Source organism: Cucumis melo, chromosome 11 (assembly GCF_025177605.1).
Source record: "Cucumis melo cultivar AY chromosome 11, USDA_Cmelo_AY_1.0, whole genome shotgun sequence".
Classification (NCBI taxonomy): Eukaryota; Viridiplantae; Streptophyta; class Magnoliopsida; order Cucurbitales; family Cucurbitaceae; genus Cucumis; species Cucumis melo.
The window spans coordinates 23,626,353-23,649,732 of NC_066867.1; the positions used below are offsets into that span (position 1 = coordinate 23,626,353).

Below are 23,380 nucleotides of genomic sequence, written 5' to 3' on the forward strand. Positions count from 1 at the left end.
TTAGAATTGTTCTATACAGTGTAAATATTTTGCCGCTTTGTTATATTTTTTAAAATACCCTTTAAAAAAAAATACCCTAATTAAACACCATGATGCTGGTGTCTTCAAATAAAATCTTGGAATTGGTTCTGCCTTATTAAATAGTTTATTCTGCCCATCAAGAAACCAAAATTAAATTCTAAAGAAGGTAAGTAAGAGAAACACAATTTCTCAACAAAGTTATCCATGGATAAGGTATGTTGTTCTTGGGTAAATTTTAATTTGTAAGATTATCTAATTTAAAGATCTAGACACTTATTGTTATATACAATGTTAGGGTTTTATTGTATAATCATGAAACTAAAGTTTACTGTCGCATTATACCTTCATTGTAAAGGGTCGTGCACGTCTAATAACTTTTTTTTCTCATGCAAGGACCCATTCAGCTATGGTTAAATTCCCCATCAATTTCGAGAACCTCTCCAATTAGGTTGCCAATCATCCTATCCATTCCTCGTGACGTACAATCGAATGGAAGATTGAGAATTTGAATCCACAGTGGGCAAAATTGGAATTTTAAAGATTTGATGTTTCCAAAGTCCTTAATTTGTTCCGTAACAATAAGACCATTAGGGGCCGGCCCCTGGTTTTGGAATCAAGTAGGCTTGGCATTTAATGCCAAAGCCCACGTTTGGCCCATGGTCTAAAACAATGGGATTAAGAGAGGGGGTAAATGGGCGGTTTAATTTTTTTACAAAATAAAAAAAAAAAAAAAAAACCTCTTTCCTCTTAATTTCTTCTCAATCTTTCATTGCCTCTCTCCCATCTCTTCTTCTTTGTGCATCAAACCCTAGCCGCTCTTCATCTCCTCGCGTCTTCGTCTCTTCTAATTTCTCTTCTGTCTCTTTTTTTTTTCTCATACAAAGAAGCAAGGTAAGAGGAAATCTACTTTTTTTTGTAAATTTTTAATACTTTATTTATTCTATTTTTTTTGTTCCTTCGTTCTTTTTTTTTTTTGTTGAATCTTTACTGTCCTTCTTTTTACAATCCTTTGTTCCTTTTTTTTTTGTTGAACCTTTGCTGTTCTATTTTTTTCATTGAACCTTTGCTGTTTTTTTTTTTTTTTTTTTTTGTTGAATCTTTGCTTCTTTTTTGTTCAATCCTTTGTTCCATTTTTTTTTGTTGAATCTTGCTAAGGTTTTTTTTTGTGTATTTTTTTTCATGCATCTTTATCTTTGTTATAAGGTTTTATGGGCGGATCTATGTTTTTTTTTTTTGTAATTTTTTAATCCTTTGTTTGTTCTAATTTTTTTGTTCTTTCCATTTGTTTTGTTTGTTCGATCTTATATGATTCTTTTGTGTTTTTTTGTGTTCTGCATCTTTATCTTTGTTTTATGCATTTCTAAGTTCTCTGCCTTTTTTTCCTTTTTGTTTTTTTTAATTTTATTAAATAGAGAAAAATAAGTTCTTTTTTTATCTGCTTTTTTTCCCTTCTTCTTGTTTTGTAAATACAATTTTTGTTTTTTTAATTTTTGGAGATACTATTCTGTTTACTTCATTTTATTTTCTATTACCAGATCTGAAAATTTTTTGGATAGAAATGATATTGCAAATCATGCAGTGGCTTGCCTTATTTTGCAGATGTCAAGAACAAGGATATATGGAAGTTCCTACGGTATCTACTCCAAGAAAGAGAAGTTGGAGCTTGAAGGTGATCAATACAAGTGTAAGTTATATCTACACTTAGTTTCTCTTTTGGAATTTTTTTTTTCACGATGACTAACTTAATTTTGTGATGTTTCTTTTTTGTGTCTTCCCTTTGAAAATACATCACAATTTTAGTTAAGGCACAAAAACAATGCTCCTAACCCATTTTTCACTTACGAATCTAATAATAATGATTTAACATTATATTTCATGTGTACATTGCATTAACATTATATTGATCTTGAATTTTTAGTTATGTGAAGCTTAGATGTTCATTAACCATTTATTTTAAAACATCAAAGTTTAATTTTTTATTCATTTGCAATTGTGGAACATTTTGGTTATCTGTTTGTTTTAAAACATCAAGTTTTGATATTTTGATTACTTTTCTAAATCAAGGTTTATAAATAAGTTTGTGTAGTCTTAGTGTTTGAGTTTTAAAATATTTTGGTATCTTGATTTGTTTATTTGTTAGTTGAGAAATTTAATTTTGACAAAACTGATTTGATAGTGGATAAAACTGATTTGATAGTGTTGACAATTTGACAGTGGAAAATAGTTGAGAGGGATTTAAATTTAGAAATCTTATTTTTATTTATATATGGGATAGTTGTATTTGTATTAAAAAAATTTAATGCTTACTTTTGGTAGTTGAGGCATTTAATTTTTGGAAATCTTTATTTTATTTTATTTGTATATAATGCATAGTAATTATTATTTTTTTTCATTTATCAATGGTGGTTGAGTGATTTGAAAGGAAAAATTTATTAGTTCACACACCCATTTGTTTTAAATAGAGCATTTCTCCCTCATTTCTAAACACACAACCTCTTTGTTTTGTTTCTAAAATTTACTTTCTTTGAGGTTGAGGTCATAACATGCTCCCATATCTTTGAGTGGTAACTATTTTACATTTATTTTATATAGACTTTGTTTTATATATATTATTTTTTTTCTCATACTATTATTTTCCTTCTTTTTCCATTGTTCATTGATATTTTGTTTGGGTATGTATATTTTACTTTGTTAATGTGGATTTTTCTTTTTACTTTGTTAATGTGGTTTTTACTTTGTTTTCCAACTACCAAGAAGTAAGTTCAATTATATTAGTTCCACTTATCTCATCTCATTGACCGTTCTATTTTGTTTTTTTTTTAAGGTTTGTCTTAGCCTTGTCTTGCATAATCACACCATTACGTAATGTGCTCTTTTCTTTTCTATATTTGTATATGGACTTTTGTGTTTTTTATTTCTTTGTTACTACATTTATGTTTTGTATATTATGATTGTGTTATATTTGTCAAATTATTTAGTTTAACTTTTGAGAATACTGTGAAATTTAATTTGTAATATTATCTTTTTCTTTTTAAGTTAATTTATATTGTTCATTTGTTGTGATAAAATATAAGGGTTACACGCATTGCTTGACTACCCAGCAGAATGGAAGTATAGAAAATGCATGCGTATCTTAGGAAGGCAACCATAACCTTAACTAAAGTAACTTTACTTGATTTTCACTTTTGTTTGAGCCTTTGGTTGCTTACTTTTGAAACGAACTAGACCCCTTGCTTAACTATAGCTTTTGTAAACCCCATCAAATTAAACGACTTGTTATATTTTGTGGATGGATTGTAATATTCCTAATTAGAGCAACCATGTTAATGCAATTTAGATCAAAATTATTATTATTGAATGTTCAAATTTCTCGTTTTTATATTATTGTCATGAAAAATCAGTAGAGTAAAGAAATTGAATTAGAGGTACATAATTTGAAAAAAAAAAACATTTCAATTTAATAATTGATGCATGATAAATTTTAGGATGTACAATTTGCAAAAAAAAAAAAAAAAAAAAAGCAAGTTAAACCCAAGAATGTAAAACCAACATCCAAACACATGCATAAAAAAAATAGATTTAATTTATAAATCCTGCACAAACCTAGATTTCCAAATCCTGCACTCCAAAGACAGTCATTTCTAATTCCCAGGCATCAAAACCCCATCAGATAAGCTCATAGGCATTTAATTCCCAGGCATTTGATTTCGAACCTGCGCACCAAACAGCCCCTTATGGAAACAATAAAACCATTGTGGAAAGACAACGTTCCATTATCAATCGTTCTCAACATATCCAGTTCTGATTTAAAATGGATCGTAAATAAGTTATCCCCAGCCGTATCAATGCAAGTATGAACATGGACCCTCCAGACAGGCCACGGTACTGATATGAAAGCTTCAACATTGGCCCTTTTCGTTGAGAGAAGCTTGGCCGCAACATATAAATTAATATCATCCTACTTCAGCAACAGAGATGGATCTTCAAAGACAAACTTTTGATTTTCCTTCTCGGTCAAGTTAAGCTTGTCATAAAGTTGTTTGATCTCGTCCAGTCCTCTAGCACCAAAAGCAAACAACACAGATCTGGCACAGCTCCCACCGCCGACAAACCGCAGTTACCAACCCCACCCCTCAAAAAATGGAAAAATCCATATGCAAACAGACCGCTATTTTCTCTTAGTTTTTATGTTTATACACTTAATTTTCAAAGGTAAAAATCATATGGTTATCAAAGACGACTTTAACTCGAAAAAAGGATATATTAAAACATGAGCGCTCAATAACTATTAAATGATTTTTAGTAATTATAAGCTTAATTAAAAAAAATGATTTTAGGTTGTCTTAATCGGTCCAATTCTCTAACTAACTTCATCTATTTCCGATATGAACTTGTATTGATATGAATCACATAATCATATTTCCATTGTATGTACTTAAGTTGCACATGTTTACGATCAAAAGTAGCTGCATTAAATGAAGTAAAGTGATGAATTGAAAAAAAAAACCATCCTCTGAAACAAAAAGAATAAAATCAGAGTTCTAAACTCTTGAATGGTTTCAAAATTATGCTCGATGATTGAATAGCAAGGATTTTAAAACTTATGATCATAATTAGTTGAAATTTCAATTTTATGTGTTTTTGTATGCTTTTATGTTAAATTTACATCATAGCTAATTATGGTCATAAAATGTAAAAGTTGTAACCTTTTAAACGCCTCATAGAATGTCTATCCTTATATTTTAAGGCCTATACAATGTCATATAATTTGTCAAAAAGAAACGTTGAAAAGGTAGTAAAATGAGCATTTGAGCTTTCTGCCATAGGTGTATGTTTCTTTTGCAATTTTATGTGGTTTACATTGCATATGCACAATCATTCAAACTTCACTTGATCAATCTTGTTTGTAGAGTGATTCTAAAATCAAAAGATCGATAAGAACCACAAGCTTAATTCAATCCATGGTTTTGATCGTCTAAGTTATTAGTCATTTAGCAATATGATTTTGGAGCTTTTGAGTATGAAATCTAAAAAGATCTTGTTCGTCAACAAATCCAAATTCTAGAGGGTTAAGGTGAAGTCTCAACATTACACTTACACCTTATTCTAAATTACTATCACCAATAAAATATAATACAGTACAACACAGGAAATGTTTGATATTCAAATTAAGTGCTGACCGCCAACACCACCACCCCCCCCCCCCCCCCCAAAAAAAAAATAAAAAAAAGGTAAAAAGTGAAGAAAGAAAAGAGAAGAAAGTCAACCCTTGGCCAGAAAATGAAGGAAATTTCCCACTTCCCTGTATAACTACACAAGTCAGTGGCAAAATAATTAATGACTATTGTATGTTAAAGAATGAATAGAGATTGTTACTGCATTTGCCATTTTGGCACCAGCTTCTTAAGTGATTCCTGTATAACGTAAACTTTTGGTTTAAAAGCAGTTAATGTTAGTTATTGAAAGAACTGGAAGAAGTTTGCATAAGCCATAGGCTTCACGTCGGGATGTGGCTGCATGACCGGAGAAAATCAACAGTTAAACCACACTACCCTGAAGAAATAAGAGTCGAGAGCAAGGGAGAAGGTTATAGGAATGAGGAAGAGGATGGAAAAACTGACCACGGCAGAGAATGTAACAATGGTTGGCTTCATATCGGGTGCTTCAAAACGAATGAAAGCACCTTTATTACCCATCTGCAATAGGAAGATAGCTTATCAATGCCAATTAAACTACAGATTTGAACTATATATCGGTTACGAGTCATAATGTCAATCAAACTACACATTTGAATTATATATCTCGTGGTTACTAGTACACTCATATATCAATTGAGCTATGCTCATTCTAACATCAATCAAACGATGGATAGTGCAAACTCATTTAAAATCCAAAGACTGCAGTAGCATGCCGAGTAAAATAAATTCAAAGGGTCACTATAAAACAACTTCAAAGAGTACTACAAGAGGGAACAAAGAGTTGTCACTTCTACTTCTAGAGAGTTATTTTAAAACATTCACAGGCAAGAGGGATTAAGGGGTGCACCAAGACATCTCAATTAAGTTGAGCTTCCGCTGAAAGTAAGCATTAAAAGAAAAGCTACATGACAGCAAACTTTCATAGTTCTTGTTCCCTTTGTATCCAGAACAATGAAAGCTCAAATTCAGCCTGGCTTTTAAGGCACGTCAGCCTGATGACACTTGCTAGGGTTTTATTTTTTCTCCTCTTGTTGGCTTTTAACTTTCAGTCTTGTGGGTTGACAAGTAGAGCAATCAACTCCAAGTTGTAATTTGAATTGTACTAATCTCATTTACAATATTCATATTCTTTAAAGAAAATAACTTACTTGATCACAGTAATTTGGAGCAGAAAATACGGTGATGAGTTTACCATCATGCGCAATTTCATACCCTTCATCCTTCACCTCGTGAGACCGAACGAGTAAGTCTGTGGTTTCAGACTTTCAGTATAGAATCCTCAAATTATAAAATGAATTATCTGCGCAGAGGCGTCAAGTCAAGCCAAGCCATAAAATTACATGACAAATACCTAAGTTATTGTCCTCCAAAAATCTTTTTGTTACGTCTGCACCAAAGGAAAGACCGACGCCACGTTTACTAGGGCCTCTTCCAGGATAAGGGTGAGGATCACTCCATAGCAAATCGCTCATTAATCCTGAATAGAAAATGGATAGGGGACCTAGTAATTCACTAATTCCATATGGAAAAGGTAATGATTTCACTTTATAATGCCTTTGGGTTGATTAAAACAACAGTAAAAGTAGTTCATATACCCCAACAAAAGAAATGAAGTGTTATCAAACAATGATGGGGCAAACTAACAACTGATTAGCAGAAATCTTTTGTGCAAAAATATGATCACCACATCCATTTCAATGTAACTCTATTTCAAACATAAATGCAAGGAAGACAGGAAAAGATATCAAATGATCAACTTTACCTTTCTCCGGAGGTTCACAAAAACGGTTTATCATTCTAATGTCAGATAGTTTTACCCCATCAACACTGAAAAGGCCTCCATGAACGACAAAAACCTTCTCATTCAATACATAAGCCAAAGGCAAACAACAGAATACTTCTGCAAATAGTTCTACAAATGTTCCATTCAGCTTTGTCTTAACCTCGCCTTCAAAACCATACATTTTGTTCATAGTCTTACTCTCATGATTTCCTCTAGATAGATGTATAGCTGAATAAGAAAAGGCGGATTGATTAGACTAGAATTTACTGATCCGTCCTTAAAAACATGAACATAAACCCAACAACTAAAAGTACCAGAAAAAGGTTTGATGAACAACTAAAAGTAGATTGTATTATAGTGATCAACCTCCATAGAAAGTGTGCAGCATATATAAAGGAAACAAAACGACTGGTCAAACCTCTTAATCTTATAATATCTGCTAGAGGTGAATATGTGGGGTTCAACTTCAGATACAAAAATGAAGGCTCCTAACACATTGGAATTCTATTCAATTTACCTGATGGAGACATGCATTTAACGGCAAACAAGGTCAGAATGACCTCCAAAGAAAATGATCCCCTATCCACAAAGTCGCCATTAAACAGATATGGATTATCTTCTGAAGGCAGACCATTCAGCTCAAAAATATTTAAGAGATCATAAAACTGCAAACATCAAAAGATGAAACATAAATTTTTTTTGAAACGGAGACAAAACTTCTTTATTAATAAGAACTCAGAGTATAAGAGAGTTATACAAAAAGAGCAATAAAGAAGTCGTAAGCAAGGGAAACCTATAGGGATCAGGAGGTGCACCCGGACATGTCAACTGACACCCCCATAATGCCAATCATCATATCCCCAACAAAACAGAAACACAAAGGTACACCTTGACTAATATTAGTATGGGAGTTATTATCATAATATATAGGAGTTATTATCAAAAGATTAGAATGGTTATTAGAAGAGGCAAATTAGTGAATAGCTAGTAAGTTGGTTAGGGTTTTAGCTATAAATAGGAGTGGATTGTGAGGTCAGTGTGAAGTATTTTGTGGGATGTTCATAGTTGGGAATTTGGGAAGAGTCCAGCCCTCTCGAAAGGCTGGGGGTTACATAGTTAATCGATCTTATGATCTTATAGCATATTTTCAATATATTTCCCCACAATCCTATCCTTTTACTGTTCTTGTTGTTTGTTCTTTGTGTTCTTGAGCCCTCTTGTCAGGTGGTATCCTAACCGACAGGCATGGATTAAGGAGCTCCAGGTCAAAGTCCATCAAGAATCAGAAATTTCATTACCTAGGTCTTATGGATTAGATAGTGTACTCAAAAATCAAAATTATCATCAAACCTAAGAATCATATATACCTTTCTAAAAGAATGTAATACTGACCTGACCATGGACATCACCACAAACTGTTATGCACTTGCCTTCAGGAATTGTTATATCAACTAATGAAGGAAGAGCTTTCAATATTTTTTTCGTTTGCTGGAGAATCTGGAAAACATATCTAAAGAAAAATGCACATCACTAAAACAACTAAGCTCATTAGACATGCTAAATACAGTAACTATTAACTATTATGGGAGGTGCAACACATACCGCCTGTGCAAGGGTTTCTGGTTCTTGAAATTATCTATCATTTTCTTCACAAAATCCAACGTTATGGTATCTCCCTCTATTCTTGCTCCAGAATACTGCGGTTCAACATCTACACTTGAGAAGAAAAGATGGAACTATTGACAATGTCCAGCAAAGCCACTCATAAATCCTCTATTCATGATTTAATATTATGAGAAGAGTGAAAATGAACGAACATTGAAGAAAAATCAAATGATGCAAATACTAGATATGCAATAATGAGATAATTGTAGACCTCTTTTGTTGTCTTTTTCCATCTTTTACATAACTTTTTTACAATTTATTACAGGGCAAAAACCAAATTGATTTGACTGCTTTCCTAATAGGAAATAAAAATCCATTAATAGAACAAACAAACTTCTCAGTACTCATGCATTAAAAAGTAACAGACGGATAGAATTCTGAGTGTACTAAATTTACTAGGTTTTTTAATTAAAAGAGAGAGACACAAACAGACCCACAAATTCCAAATTCCTCATCCATTGTGACTGGATCACTTGAAGAAAATTTGAAGTTAGAAATACAGTCTAAAATAGTCTTTGACTGAAAGAGCATTCCTAAAACATGAGTTCATCAATTATCAAATCAAGTTAGTGAATTCTAAATTAAAGGGATTTTGACTACTTCGAGAGAAAAGGAAAGAAAACCTAGAGTCTTTGCATTGATAACACATCCACTGCCGCCCCACAAACGTGTGCCCATGATTATCAGCACCACCACTGCTACAGCAGCTACTACTGTGGCAACTTTTGTGCTAAGAGTTGAAATTGCAATTGCTGTAGTTGCTACTGCTGCTGCTACTATAGCCATTTGGGTCGGCACTGACGTTGAACTTACCCCTATAATGATGAAGTACATGGAAAAATAAATTTTAAACATCAGACTTGTAGAGAGGTTTTGTACTTTTAGCTCGAATGAAATTTATTGTCTTGTCCAAGGTTATGATATTTTCAATTAGCTAATAGCTTTGCATATCTTTAAAGAGTCATTACAGAATGCAAGGGCATTAAGAAAAGCCATAAAAAAAGAGGCAAACTAAAGAAAAGACCACCAATCATGTAAAATGAGACCTAGCGGATTATTAAAAAAAGAGGTTTTGTAACTGAATGTTAACTCATATAAGAGCTTAAACATCACTTGAAGACCTCTCAAGCCCTCTAAAGACTCCATTATTCCTCAACCCTCAAACGGCCCATAGAATGTAGAACCCCACACGTCCTTACATGCCACAAAAACCTTCTCCTTTTTTCTTGAGAGGGAGGATGGAAAAATAACTCTTTGAACACAGCAAACCTCAATGGCAAACCTCAGAAAAGAAACTCCAACAGTTTTTGGAATTTTCATCTTTCATAACGTGACAAAGATAGAACTAGTCAAGGAAAGGGATTGACCAAACAACGGGCAGGAAAAGGACTCCAAATACAAACATACTGTAAGACTCTAGTTGGGGAAACACTAGGATTAGTAGTAAGGGGTATTCTAATGATTACACATTAAGTTGGTTAGGTGTTTTGGGCCATAAATAATAGGTGCAAGTAAGGTTAGAAATGTGAAGAATTTTGGTGGTGTTTCCTTATGGAAATTTGGGAGAATCTAGCCCTCTCGAAAGGCTAGTGGTTACCTTGTTACTTTTGAATTTTGGTGGTATTTCCTTATGGAAATTTGGGAGAATCTAGCCCTCTCGAAAGGCTAGTGTTACCTTGTTACTTTTCTTGGGATATTACAGCATATTTTAATATATTTCCATAATTGAGTGTTTGAGGTTTCAGTGTTATCCTTGAGTGTTCTTGTTAGGAGGTATACTACGCATACCTTCTCCTTGACATACAGCAAAACTCTCTAATCAATGAGAGAAAGGAACAATAATCATCGTTTGGGAATCCATAACAGGCAAAGAAGAATATAGAGAGTAAGGAAAAACATGGAATGAAACCTGGGAAAAATCGTACATAAGAAAAAGAGAGTAGAGGAGTCTATCCACAACCATTTATCCTCCAAAAGAAAGTATCTTTCCTGCCATACCTTTCCAAGGGTTTCTGGAAATGCCTTTTAACTCACAATCCATTCAAAAGAGAACGCCACTATTTTAGACCCTTAGATTCCCAAAATCTAAACCACCACAACATTAAAGGGTTTTGTCACCACCTCTCACTTAACTAAATTTATTACACATAAGTTCATTAGAAACTGATTTCTGTTATAGTTGTTAACCAGTATTGTAATTGTTATATTTTTGTTACAAGCAGTTATCTCCTCATATATTTATACAGAGGACTAACTTTGTATTCATTAATTTTGAGTTAATAAAGTTCCCGATAAACTCTCACATAGCCCGTCTATGCTCTTCATAAAATGCAATCGTCCATCATTCTCAATCTCTTCCAAAACTTCCTACCCTTTATCAACTAAATTTCTCAGGCATCAGATTCTGTCCTACAAATTAATGATACTACCATCATTTCCAAAACTGATATGCAAGTAACTGATTTTACACCAATCCCACAAACCATTGGAACTCGATATTCTGATGATATTCCAGAAACTAATATAAATGTTGGTGATCATTCACGGCAACAGTACAGTAGGTTGAAAGATTTCCAATGTTACATGACACAAAATCTTATCCTTATCCCTTTGAAGACTACCTAAACTATAATCAATGTTCTGAGTCTCATAAGACTTTCCTTTAAAATGTCACCACAGAATATGAGCCTTGTTCTTATCATCAAGCTGTTCCCTTCTCTCATTGGTGACGAACTATCCAAGAAAAGGTTTCTGCTATGGAAAGAACACATACTCGGACTATTGTTTCTCTCCAAAAAGAACATCATAGAATTGGCTATAAATGGGTCTACCATGTTAAATACAAAGCTGATGGAACAATTAGTTAATATAAAACAACATTGGTTGCCAAAGGACATAATCAATAATAAGGAATTGATTTCTAACCTTTTCTCCTGTGGCAAAGAAAGTGACAGTTAAAAAGTTCTTTTGACTTTAGCCACAACCGTTAATTGGCCTCTTGTACAAATGGACGTTAATAATGTTTTCCTAAATGATTTTTCTGAAGAAGTGTAAATGAAAATGTCATTTGGAAAATACAAATCAAATCAACATGCTAAAAGGGGGAGAAGCTTGTTTGTCGTTTGAATTGACCGATCTATGGTTTGCAACAAGCATTGCAATAATGGTTCCCTAAATTTTCAAGTGCTTTGCAAAGTCACAAATTTGTGCAATCAAAATCTGAATACTCATTATTCACGCATGGAAAAGGACCAACTTTTTTAGCTATCCAAGTATATGTTGAAGACATTATCCTCACTGGACCATTTGTTCAGAAAATGGCTAAGGTAAAGACTAAATAGACTTCATGCTCAAAGATCTCAGATCTGTGAAATATTTTCTTGGTCTTGACATCTCGTGATCCAATAATGTCCCTTCCCTTTCTCAAAGAAAGTATTGTCTTCAAATATTAGAAGGCAATGGTCTTTTAGATGCCAAACCAGCAAAATTGCCTATGCATCCAAATTTAGCCTCTGTAAAACTTCTGGAAAAATGTTTTTAATTTTTTTTTAGAGAAGTAACGGTTTTCATTGAAAAGTAACAGTCGTCAAGCAGAAGCATTATAAAATAGACTAAAATATGGAATAAAAATTATTACCTATACGGTGCACATCAATAGAATTGGTCACAGAATCCGTTTCCGGTACTGGAGCTGCAACAACTTCTTCAGAATTAAGCTTCCCAATTGCTTTCTCACATTCCTTCAACTTCCGGATGGTGTCAGGATCATTAGGACACATCTTCTTGAGCTTCAGTTTATAAAGTAAAAGACATACAAAAAAACACAAAAAGTTAATTCCAGGATGCTACGATCCAAGAATGACTTTGAAAATAAGGAATCTTAGTGATAATCCACACAGTATGCAATAAATCTGAAAAATCTCAGTGACAGAATGAATGTCTTCAAATGAAACATGACCAAGAACTAGAATATCTAAAAGATAAGAGCCATCTTCGAATTAACTTTTTCCATTTATCACCTGTGTGTTTTTGATAAATTACAACTATAAATGGAAAAAATTAAGAAGCATGGATGAAGCTAAAAGGAACTGACCACTCTAACATTCTGCTAGAATAATTCATCTCACGAATTAATAAATTTTCTTATGATAAGTCAAAATGAAGGGGATTAGGAAGGAGATCTCACACTTACAGTTGCACCAGATGGATACTTTTTTTCCATATAAAAACAAAGGTCTCGGTTAAAAAAAATCAAAATTTACCAATACATGAACAAGGGCACAAGAGTATTGTCATTTAAAAAAATAAGTAATTAATTAATTAAATAATTATAAAATTATCGTGTATAAAGTGCTGTGATCTAACAGTGAAGGAATAACCAATTATGCAAATTAGTGATAGAAACCAACGAAAGTAAATGATATTGAAGGATAAATTATAGGAAAATTAAATGACAAAACTTATGAAAATATGTACGAATATAACAAAATATTGATAGACCACAATAGAAGATAGACTACTATCTTTGTCTATCATGAATGATAGATAGACACAGATAGTAGTCTATCACGGTCTATTACGGTCCATCATAGATAGACGGTGACATTTTTGCTATATTTTGTAAATATTTTGGTTCATTTTGCTATATTTGAAAATAGTCCTAAATTATAAAGAAATACAAGAATTTCCAAGTCGTTTGAGGTACTTGAAGCCACTAGATTTTCAACCATAAATCAACTAAAATATTGCTATTGGTTATTGCCTACCTTCCCTTCCACTCACTTAGCTCTCTCATGATCAAATCCTAAGAGAAAAATCCTTGGCTAATTAAATTTCTAATATGCTTCCCATAATAACAGTTCTGACTACCCCACTTTGCAATGGCCTTCCTCAAAAGTCAAAACTAGGTAATTTGTATAACTAACCCAAAACAAAAGGTTATTGTTCATGTACCGTAGCATTCACATTCAAAATAGACTTTACAAAACCAACTTTGAGTTCCTTATGAGAAGGAAAACATAAAAGAAATAATAGCCTGTTCGAAGATGTAAGTGGATCCTGCTAAAATGACCATAACTCAACTAGCACAGTATATGTACGAAGTTAAAGATTTGATTCCTCTATCCCACATATTGTCAAAAGAAAAATTAACAGCACCTGCTGAAAATCTTTAAGTGCTTCTTTAAACTTCCCCATGGCAAGATAAGCAGCACCACGCCTGTAATAACCCTGGTATGACAATATACTAACATATATTCAAATACACATAAATAATAACTTTATTAGAAGAAAAGCCATAAATAGCAATCAAAGCTTAATTTTGAAAGTGTGCCTTGGAATATCTAGGATTGACTTCAATAGCTTTTGATGCATCCTCTAGTGCGCTACCATACTCCTCTAGCTTAATGCGTGCAAATGCTCGATTTGCCCAATATATAGCATTCTGATTGTTGAGTTCAATAGCTTGTGTATATAAATCAATAGCTTGAGCATATTTGTGAGCTGGAATTTAAAACAAAGATTAGCACAGCTCACAGACAGAAGGCATATTAGCAATAACATCACCAGACATGTAACTATTGATGAAATAGTCTTTATTGAGTGAAAGATAAAATCCACTGCGTGTGTGGTTTATTGTCAGTTATATCATTAAAAAGACAATAAACTGCTCTGTCCAGCCCAAGAACAGTTTCTTTTTCATTTATACCATTGAAGAACGAAAGTCCATGTTATAGAATAAAATAAAATACAACCATAAATTGAAACATATCAGTATAGTTGTAGTAACAAATGTCTCTTAATAACAACCTAACTAGAAAAAGCCAGTTGGTGTATGTAATTCTGAGAGTTAAAATCATCGATCACGGAATCACTGATTTTCTTCATCAATGAAAAAGTAAAAAAAAAAAAACAAAAACAAAACAAAACAAATGAAATAATGTATAACATGAATACAAGTGGCATGTGTTACCTGTAAATGCTTTATTGGCTCGGCATTTAATTTTTTCTGCCTGCGTAACATTTGAGTTGTTGTTACTCATACTGGGCATTCCCCAATCCCTAGTACGAAGTCAGTTGGGAAGTTAACATTTCATAAGTTCTACAGTTCCTTCCTGTCATTGCCCCTAACTTGTTCGACATGGTATTCCTCAGCTACAGAAACAACAGGTACCTAGCATCATCACAAACATGAATTCACTTCAATAATGGTAACACGATTCTACTTCAACGGCTACCCCCATTGTAATCGATAACATTGACGCTATCTTAAGAAAAACTATCTATAAAGAGAACAATTAAATCCAGGATACAAAGTTGAATACAATACAATTAAAGTAACTGAATTGCTTAGACGGATAAAAGCTGCCCATGCATTCTATTTCACAACGTGTTGTGTTCTGTTTCTGTCGCCGACATGCCTGCGACACGAAGCTACTTCAAACATGTCGAATAATTGGTTTAATTTAATATTCAATTAACCAACAGTATCCGATTGAACATAGCAGACAAGGAATGGTTAACCAAAAACTTTCGATCACCACCATAAAGTTAGTATCAAAGCAAACTATTTATCAAATAACAGAGGATATTTCTTCGCTTTTTGTTATTCTGATGAATCGAACTGAAATTTAAGAAATGAGGTTAAAGAAAGGAACAGAATGAACAAATCAAGTACCTAAATACGATGCTACTGGAGCAAGGGCTGAAGGTGTAGATCTCGGAGATGAACAGATTCAATTGTACGTAGTGTAGCCCTAATTTTGTATGTAATGTGTATGTTCAAAAGTTGAAGTGTGGTTTGTTAGGGAGGAGTTCATTGAGGGAAAGAAGGAGATCCATTGTTAAATATTCTCATACCCTTTTCCTCTCATGGTCATTCATGTTCTGTCTCTTTTATGCCTTTTCCATTTCTTTTCACACATATTCACTATGGTTTTATCCTATTTTATTTTATTTTTTAAGTTTTTTTAAGTTAAATTTAGGTAAAATTATCAAAATAAATTTGTTGATTGAATTACAAAGAAAGACTCAACTAATCAAAATAAATATTAAATAGAAAGGAAACAATAATGCATGGATTTATACACAGGCACCTTGAATCACATGCTCTAATACTATCTTAAGTCACATATTTTCCTCTCCCTCTTTTATCCTCCCTCCATATAACTAAGTGTGAACGGTTTCCACTTCCGCCACTTCCATCATCCTCTGCACGTGTCATTCCTCTATTCTTCCTCCAGCTATATTGTATCACAATTGGTGGTATATTATTACTCTCCCTCTCCAAAGACACCTTGTCCTCAAGGTGGAATGAGGAAATTGTTGTACAAAATCATCACAATTCCCACGTAGTTTCGTGCGTTAGTAATCCTTCCCAACTAATAAGAACTTCCCACTCCTTGGTTGCTGGATTTTTACAATAGCCAAAAAGATCAATTGGTATAGCCTTCCACTCCACATTATCAATTAAGAATGTGACAATTTGATGGACAAGCGTGTGCATACCAATCATTTTCTTGAGTTGGAAAACATGGAACAAAAATGGAACACAGGATGAATCGTAGCTGTTGAAGGCAATTCCAGTTTAAGGTAATTGGACCAACTCGAGCAATGACTTTGAAGGGTCCAAAGAACTGCGGTGATAATTTCTCATTCTTTCTCTTCCTCACTGTCACTTGTCTAGAAAAACCATATCTCTCACCTGAAACTCTACGGGTGTGTTTGGGGGAGGGAAAGAGTTATGGGGCAAAAGGATTATGATAATCCTAGGATTATGATAATATGTGTTTGGGGGAAGAGTTATTATTGTTAGTGTTATTATAATATGTGTTTGGGGGAAGAAATATAAAATGTAGTATTATAATAGTATGTGTTTGGGAAAGGGATTATTATAGTAGTGTTATAATAATATGTGTTTGGGAGAAGAATTATTATTGTAGTATTATTATAATATGTGTTTGGGGGGAAAGATTATTATTATAGTATTATTATAAAATGTGTTTGGAGGAAGAGTTATGAGTGTAGTATTATTATAAAACTTGTTTGGGGCAAAGATTACGTTAATTAGATTTATGTTATTTTTTTTAAATAAGGAATGTTAATATAAGAATAAAAATATATAATTTAAATTTTTTTTTATTCATGATCAATATTCAATTATGTAATTAGAATAACCTAAACATAATTATGTAAATAGGTTTTCAAAAAAAAAATTATGTACACTGTGAGTAACAAATATGCGTTTTATAAAATAATTATATTGAGTCCCATTTAATAATTTTGTTTCTTCTCTTATGTTATGTCGTGCAAAATTAATTCGTAAATTCGTAAATTGATTAGCGCATTTAAACCAAATTATTTTCACTTATACGCAACTTATAAATATTGTAAAAAAAAACTTCAACGAAAACACTACATTAATAGGATAATACAACAATTGATACCATTACATTTGAAAGCGAAATGAAAATACAAACTAATTAACTTCAACAGAATTTCAAGTTTGTTATATAATAAGACATAACAAGTTAGAAGAAGAACATATAGTCCAAGTAAGAAAAGTTTCATTAATACAAATACAACAAACAAACTAGTCATCGGTTTTCTTGAAGAATGATGCTGCAGTACGGGTACTTCATATTGTCGGGAACTTCAAGAAAAGCTTTCATGTCATCGACGTTACGCATAAGTATACGCATTAAGCGACACCTATCCATCAATGTGAGCTCAGGGATGGCCTCCAACTGTCGAACAATCTCTTGACGTGTTGGGGTTGCGTCTTGACGCTGTAGGATAGGTCATTCAGCAATGCGATGAAGTTGTTCATTTTCGTACTCAATGGCAGTACGAACTATGTCCCCACTATCTGTGGCATGTCCTGTACGTTTCCGCTTAGCCTGCTTGAAACATTCCTACGTTCACTGACCCTAGCGGTTCTGGTTTCCATCCCGACATGTTCAATCTCGGACTGTACATTGGGGAGAAGTTCGTATCTGGCGCAGCGTCAGCAGCAAATACGTCATACCCAGCAGGATCATTTGACCCAATGTTCGCAAAACTCTCAGCCCGGCCTCCTGTTGCATGATCTTTGCCAAACACGTAAGACAGTTCGTCATAGTGGACAAACGACTTATTAAGGAGGCCTTTCGCCGCCGAATGACTCTGTATAACTGCAATAATAAATTATTAGTCCATGTATTGAAATAATAGTACAAGTGTTCAAATGACTACTAACGCACCTTTACCCAATCGTCAAAGACTTCTTTCTCAGCGACGATGCATTTTCTTTCATCATTCCACCCAAAACTACTACAGTTTGGGCCACGCATCTCTGCAAGTGCATGGAACATTCTCTTCATCAATTTGATTCGGCTATCGATGGTTGAAGCATGGATATTACAATCTGAGATCTTGAAGGCCATCATTTTTGCCAGCTGATTTAAGTACCCGGGGCGAAAGGTCCCATTGTCGGACCTCCACCCAACAGCATTGACCAACTCCACGAGGCTTGCATCTTCCTCTTTAGTCCAAGTATGTTTAGGTAGTCTCGATGAACTTGCCATGCTAGAAGTCAAACGCAAACATATTAGTTTCATTAAGTTCCGTATGATTAGATTAGATACATACGATTAGTTTCATATTACAGTGAACTCCTACTGAAAAACAGTTTGGCAGTAAGTTACTTCCGTCACCAATACATTCAAAATAATAATATTCTAAAAACTATGACAAAATAGGACCTATTGCAATCACTACTTAAGTATGAAAATGAACAGGGAACGTTTAATTTTTCTATTGGTTACGCAACTCCCATTCAGTAAACATTTCTTCTGCAAGGTCGTCCCTCCATTGACTCCACTCATTCGACGTCTCTATGTAATGTATGTCATCGGCAGCAGTAGTCGCGTGGGTGGAATCAACCTCATCTATGTTGTCTTCTATATCAAAGTTTGTCATCTCCCTATTGATAAGGTTGTGGAGGAGACAACATGCGAGTATTGTGCGACATTGAACTCCTACAAGGTAGTATGACTTTCCCCGCAGTATCACCCATCGACCCTTCAAGACACCGAATGCTCTTTCGATTACATTACAAGCAGACGAATGCTTCATATTGAAGAACTCTTTCGACGTTAAAGGTGCATTTTCAGGGCCACGCCATTCTTGCAAGTGATAGCGTTGGTCTCTGTATGGTGCCAGGAAACCCTCCGCATTTGGGTACCCGGCATCAACCAGGTAGTAATACCCTGTGACCACAATGCACGATTAAAATGTCGCAGCTGTTACTTGCAAAATTGCATTCATAGGTACAATGTTGTTGTTACTTACCCTTGGGCACCTTCAGCCCATTAAGTCTTGAAAGGGCATCACAGAGGATGCGTGAGTCCGCAGCTGATCCTTCCCAACCGGCAAATACGTAAACGAAATCTCCTTTCGTGTCACACACGCCAAGTACATTTGTGGCCACCTCCCCCTTGCGTGTTCTATACCTAGCCCGGTCACTTGCTGGAACGTTCACTTTTATGTACATTCCATCTAATGCACCTAGGCAATTCTGCAACGCATAACTCAAAATTATTGAGAAGAACTAACGTCGTTGTGTTGGAAGTACGTAGTTCGAGATAAATGTGTACCTCAAACCACCTCCATCTTTGATTTGTGCAATCATTAGGCACTGGTTGTGGTTTTTTCAAAAGCTCTTCATGAAGTCGAATGACGGCCAATAAGACCATGTTGAAATGACGGGAAATTGTCTCACTCGATCGCATGAACTCTCGTTGAATGACACGATTTTTCACGTCGTGCGCAAGAATGTGGAGGAACATTGCTACCATCTCCTCAACATCGACGACTTTCGTCGACGTTAGTCCAGCAATGGTCCTTAGTAGGTGACACAAAATGGCGAAACATCTTCGGTTCATTCTCGTACTTTGGCGACAGACAAGGTCTGAGCCATGAATCATGCGAAAGTAAGCTAACTGTCTAATCCTATGCCTAGTTTCATATGGGATGTGCGTTACCCTCTTCGTATCGTTCTTCAAGAGCTCCAACATTAGTAACAACTGTCGTTGGGATGCTATGAACGCATTTACAATAGACGCCAACTCATGTTCATCCACTATAAATTATAGATTCACACCCTGTTGGAAAATAATCCTAAGAACGTGTTAATTTCGAATGTTGTTAACGTAATCACCTACTACCAATCTAGGTTTTGAAATTTTGGAAATATCTTCAAAGGTAAACTAAGTTAATATGTTTACAAATTAAGTAATTGACTTGTACTACTTTTTTGAAAATACGTTCGTGCAAACTTCATTACGTATATTTGGAAACCCATTTTTTTAAACTAATTACGTGTTTGTCCATTAGAAACGCATTTAGAAGCGACACAAATGCGAAAATATGTTTTGAAAATTTATTTAATTTCAAATTAATTGGAATAGTTTGTAAAATTATGTTTATAAATATACATTTTTTTTACATTAATTTAGTCCAACAAGAATCCCATAAAATAGGGGATTTGAGAAAAGCAGTCAAACCCTATACACAGTAGGCAGACATTTTGTTCAACACAAGTACACAGACAGCAAAATTGAAATTGAATGGAACAAATGAAACTTAACAAGTTGTAAAAGAAATTCAGAGTTCCAACATAAATGATGACAGAGGAAGGAAAAAGAAAATTCGATCACATATGGATGTCAAGAACAGAGATTCATGATCATTAAACAAGTTCAGAAACGAATATGAAGAACAAAGAGGGATGTTCCACAATTGATCACATTTGAACATCAAGAACACAATTGATCACAAAGATCAACAACAAAGAAATCCACAATTGATCACATATGAACATCAACAACAAAAGTCGAATGATGGTTAACGAAGTTGACAAACGAAGATTTAAAACAAAATGAACAGAATCAGTAATATATAATTGAACTCATCACTGGCAATATGAAGAACAAAGGAATGCATAATCGACCGAAAATAAGAACAAACATGAAAAGATCAAATCAGAACCACCACCACAATCCTCATCATAGGCACGTCATACCTTTGGTGCACACCGATAACCCCTGCCATGCTCTCATGCCCCTACTCGAGTTCCTTTCCTCGATTTAGTGTAGAATCAATGACAACATACCCGTTCGGTTAAACAAAAAAGTGCAGTAAACTGGTTATACGATCGGTAAGAGTGGGGAGCGACAAGGGTTGTTCGATGGACGAAATGGTATGAAAAAATAGAGAGAGGATGAGAAGCGTTTCGGAGGTCACGCACTTTCGTGGCAACCGATCAACGAAACGGAAAATAGAGAGGATGAGAAACGTTTCGGAGGTCACGGACGTTCGTCGCAACCGATCAACGAAACGCAAAATAGAGGGGTGAGAGGCGTTTCGGGGAGATTAGGGTAAAATAATGGAACACGAATAGATCGTTTCGGGGAGAGGATGAGAGCATCAAAGGCATTTCGAAGGTCACGAACAGATCGGTGAAATAGTATAAATACGAACAAAATGTAAATCAACTTGAAGAGGAAGGGAGAAGAGATAGGTAAAATGGCGATAATCGAAGATAATGCGACGAAAAGGGAACGGAAAACACAGGGAAATCGAAGGAAATCGGTCGGAAAAGAGTAGGGTTAAAAAAGGCAGTCGGCGACTGAAGTGTAGGATAAAATAGGGGATATGGGGATTAGGGTTTTCCTAATCCCCTTTTGGCATAATACTTGGGCCAAACAAGGTTTGGCCCAAATTTCTTTTCCTTTTCCCCCATACCCGAGGCCCAAACACACCCTACATGTCTTCTCTTCAAATCAGCATATTTCTTCATTTTATCTTCTGCCACCCGAAGATGCTATTTCAAAGCTCCCAAAGCCACATCCATATCTTGTAATTGTTGGTCCAATATGGAATTAGGTGTTCTCATATCTCCATAATAAATAAGAGGTGGAGGTAGCCACCCATAAACTGCTTGGAAATGAGTAATGACAATTAAACTTTGATAAGTAGTATTGTGCCAATACTCAACTTAATGCAGTCAACACATTCATGCTCTCAGTCTTTCTCCACAAAAGCAATGTAAATAAAATTCCACTCCTCTATTACCCATCCAATTGAGGATGATAGGTTGTGCTCCTACTCAATTTGGTACCCGTCAACCAAAAGAGTTCTTGCTAACAATAGACTTAGAGTACCCATGCAACTTCACTACTTCTTTAACAAAAATATCAACAACAGATTTTGCAGTATAAGGATGCTTCGAAGTGATAAAGTGGCCATATTTACTCAACCTATCGACAACAACCAAGATGACCTCATAACCTTTGAATTTAGGTAGGCCATCAATAAAGTCCATAAAAATGTCACTCCATATTGCATCCAAAATTTCCAGGGGCATAAGCAAACTAGCTAGTGACAAAGCTAGTGATTTGTTGCGTTGACAAGTCAAACATTCTTCACAATATTTTTGCACATCCGATTTCATGTCTTCTCAATACAACTTTCCAGTTAGTCTCTTATAGGTTCGCAAGTATCCTGAATGCCTTAAAAAACTGAATCATGATGTATATGAAGTATATGGAAGGTTATGTAGAATCTTTAGATATGACCAGACGCCCCTTATATCTTAACATTCCTTGCTACATAGTAAAACCAGAAACCTTTTCACCTTTCTAATTTGGTCGTAATTGTCTGCAATCTCTCATCCTTTTCCACCTCTATTATAAAGATGGATATGTCAATCAAGGATGGAGCAATGAGATGATTAAGATGTACTGATTGAGGAACTCGTGACAATGCATCAGCTGCTTTATTCTCAAGGCCCAATTTATACATGAGTTCAAAATTGTAGCCAAGTAATATAGCAATCCATCTTTGATGTTAAGGTTGTATAACTCTGTGCTTTAGTAAGAACTTTAGTGATCACTGATCTGTCTTCACTACAAATTTCCTTCCCAAAAGATAAGGACACCAACGTTGTACAGCTAAGGCAACTGCCATAAGATCTTGCTCATATATTGGTTTAGCCCGATCCTTCTTAACCAAAGTTTGACTAAAATAAGCATTCGGTTTATTATTCTGAGTAAGGACAACACCAACTCCATACCTTGATGCATCGGTTTCTATTTCAAATGGCAAAGAAAAATCTGGCAGTGCTAAGATTAGAAGAGTCATTATAGCCAACTTCAATTTCTCAAAGGCCTCATGTGATTCATGTGTCCATTCAAACAGTCTCTTCTTCAATAGTTAAGTCAAGGGTGTAGTTACACTTCCATAATTCATGACAAATCTTCTATAATATTCTGTTAAGCCTAAGAAACCACGAACTTCACGAACATTTGATGGCACATGTCATTCTTTGATAGACCTAATTTTCTCGAAATCTACCTCCACGCCTTTATCCAAAACTATGTGGCCAAGATACTCCACTCTCTCTTTCACAAACCCTTATTCAAATTAGCATATAACTCATTCTCTCGCAACAATTCTAACATAAATTTTAAATATTAAAGATGTTCTTCTAAGCCTCTACTATAAATCAAAATGTCATAAAAAAATACCAAGACAAACCTGCGAAGATATGGTTTAAAGATGTTGTTCATTAATGCTTGGAAGGTAAACGGTGCATTAGTGAGACCAAATGGCATGATTAGGAACTCATAATGCTCCTCATAAGTCCAGAATGCAGTTTTCTCCATATCATCCT

At 34.5% G+C, this 23,380-nt stretch overlaps 1 protein-coding gene and 1 long non-coding RNA gene across 5 annotated transcripts; one reads left to right on the forward strand and one right to left on the reverse strand.

Moving 5' to 3' along the window:
• Nucleotides 1-627: 627 nt before the first annotated feature.
• LOC127144066 (uncharacterized) lies at nt 628-3,374 on the forward strand. Its single transcript, XR_007815686.1, has 2 exons — nt 628-912; nt 1,621-3,374. It is a non-coding gene; the product is annotated as an uncharacterized LOC127144066 (long non-coding RNA).
• A 1,916-nt stretch (nt 3,375-5,290) lies between these two features.
• LOC103496329 (serine/threonine-protein phosphatase 5-like) lies at nt 5,291-15,557 on the reverse strand. Of its 4 annotated transcripts, XM_008458150.3 has the most exons (14): nt 15,344-15,554; nt 14,639-14,839; nt 14,000-14,169; nt 13,825-13,896; nt 12,305-12,455; nt 9,291-9,482; nt 8,605-8,713; nt 8,395-8,512; nt 7,520-7,667; nt 6,982-7,230; nt 6,571-6,696; nt 6,368-6,468; nt 5,643-5,717; nt 5,291-5,534 (listed from the first exon to the last, which is right to left on the reverse strand). In XM_008458150.3, exons 2-14 carry the CDS (start codon nt 14,715-14,717, stop codon nt 5,478-5,480), a joined length of 1,647 nt encoding a protein of 548 aa, XP_008456372.1. In that variant the 5' UTR covers nt 14,718-14,839; nt 15,344-15,554; the 3' UTR covers nt 5,291-5,477. The 4 variants fall into 4 exon arrangements, with proteins under 4 accessions (XP_008456372.1, XP_050935579.1, XP_050935581.1 ...); XM_051079622.1 differs by having other exon boundaries at nt 5,291-5,717; XM_051079624.1 differs by lacking the exon at nt 6,982-7,230 and having other exon boundaries at nt 5,291-5,717; nt 15,344-15,557.
• Between the last annotated feature and the right edge of the window lie 7,823 nt (nt 15,558-23,380).

What these genes read in the sequence shown, in the direction of transcription:
- LOC103496329 (XM_051079622.1), bottom strand. Translation starts at nt 14,717, where the DNA reads ATGCCCAGTATGAGTAACAACAACTCAAATGTTACGCAGGCAGAAAAA. An exon ending in TTGTGAACCTCCGGAGAAAG is followed by an intron (nt 6,697 to 6,981) that starts GTAAAGTTGATC and finishes TTTTCTATTCAG; the next exon opens with GATTAATGAGCGATTTGCTA. An exon ending in CTCCAAATTACTGTGATCAA is followed by an intron (nt 5,718 to 6,367) that starts GTAAGTTATTTT and finishes TTCCTATTGCAG; the next exon opens with ATGGGTAATAAAGGTGCTTT.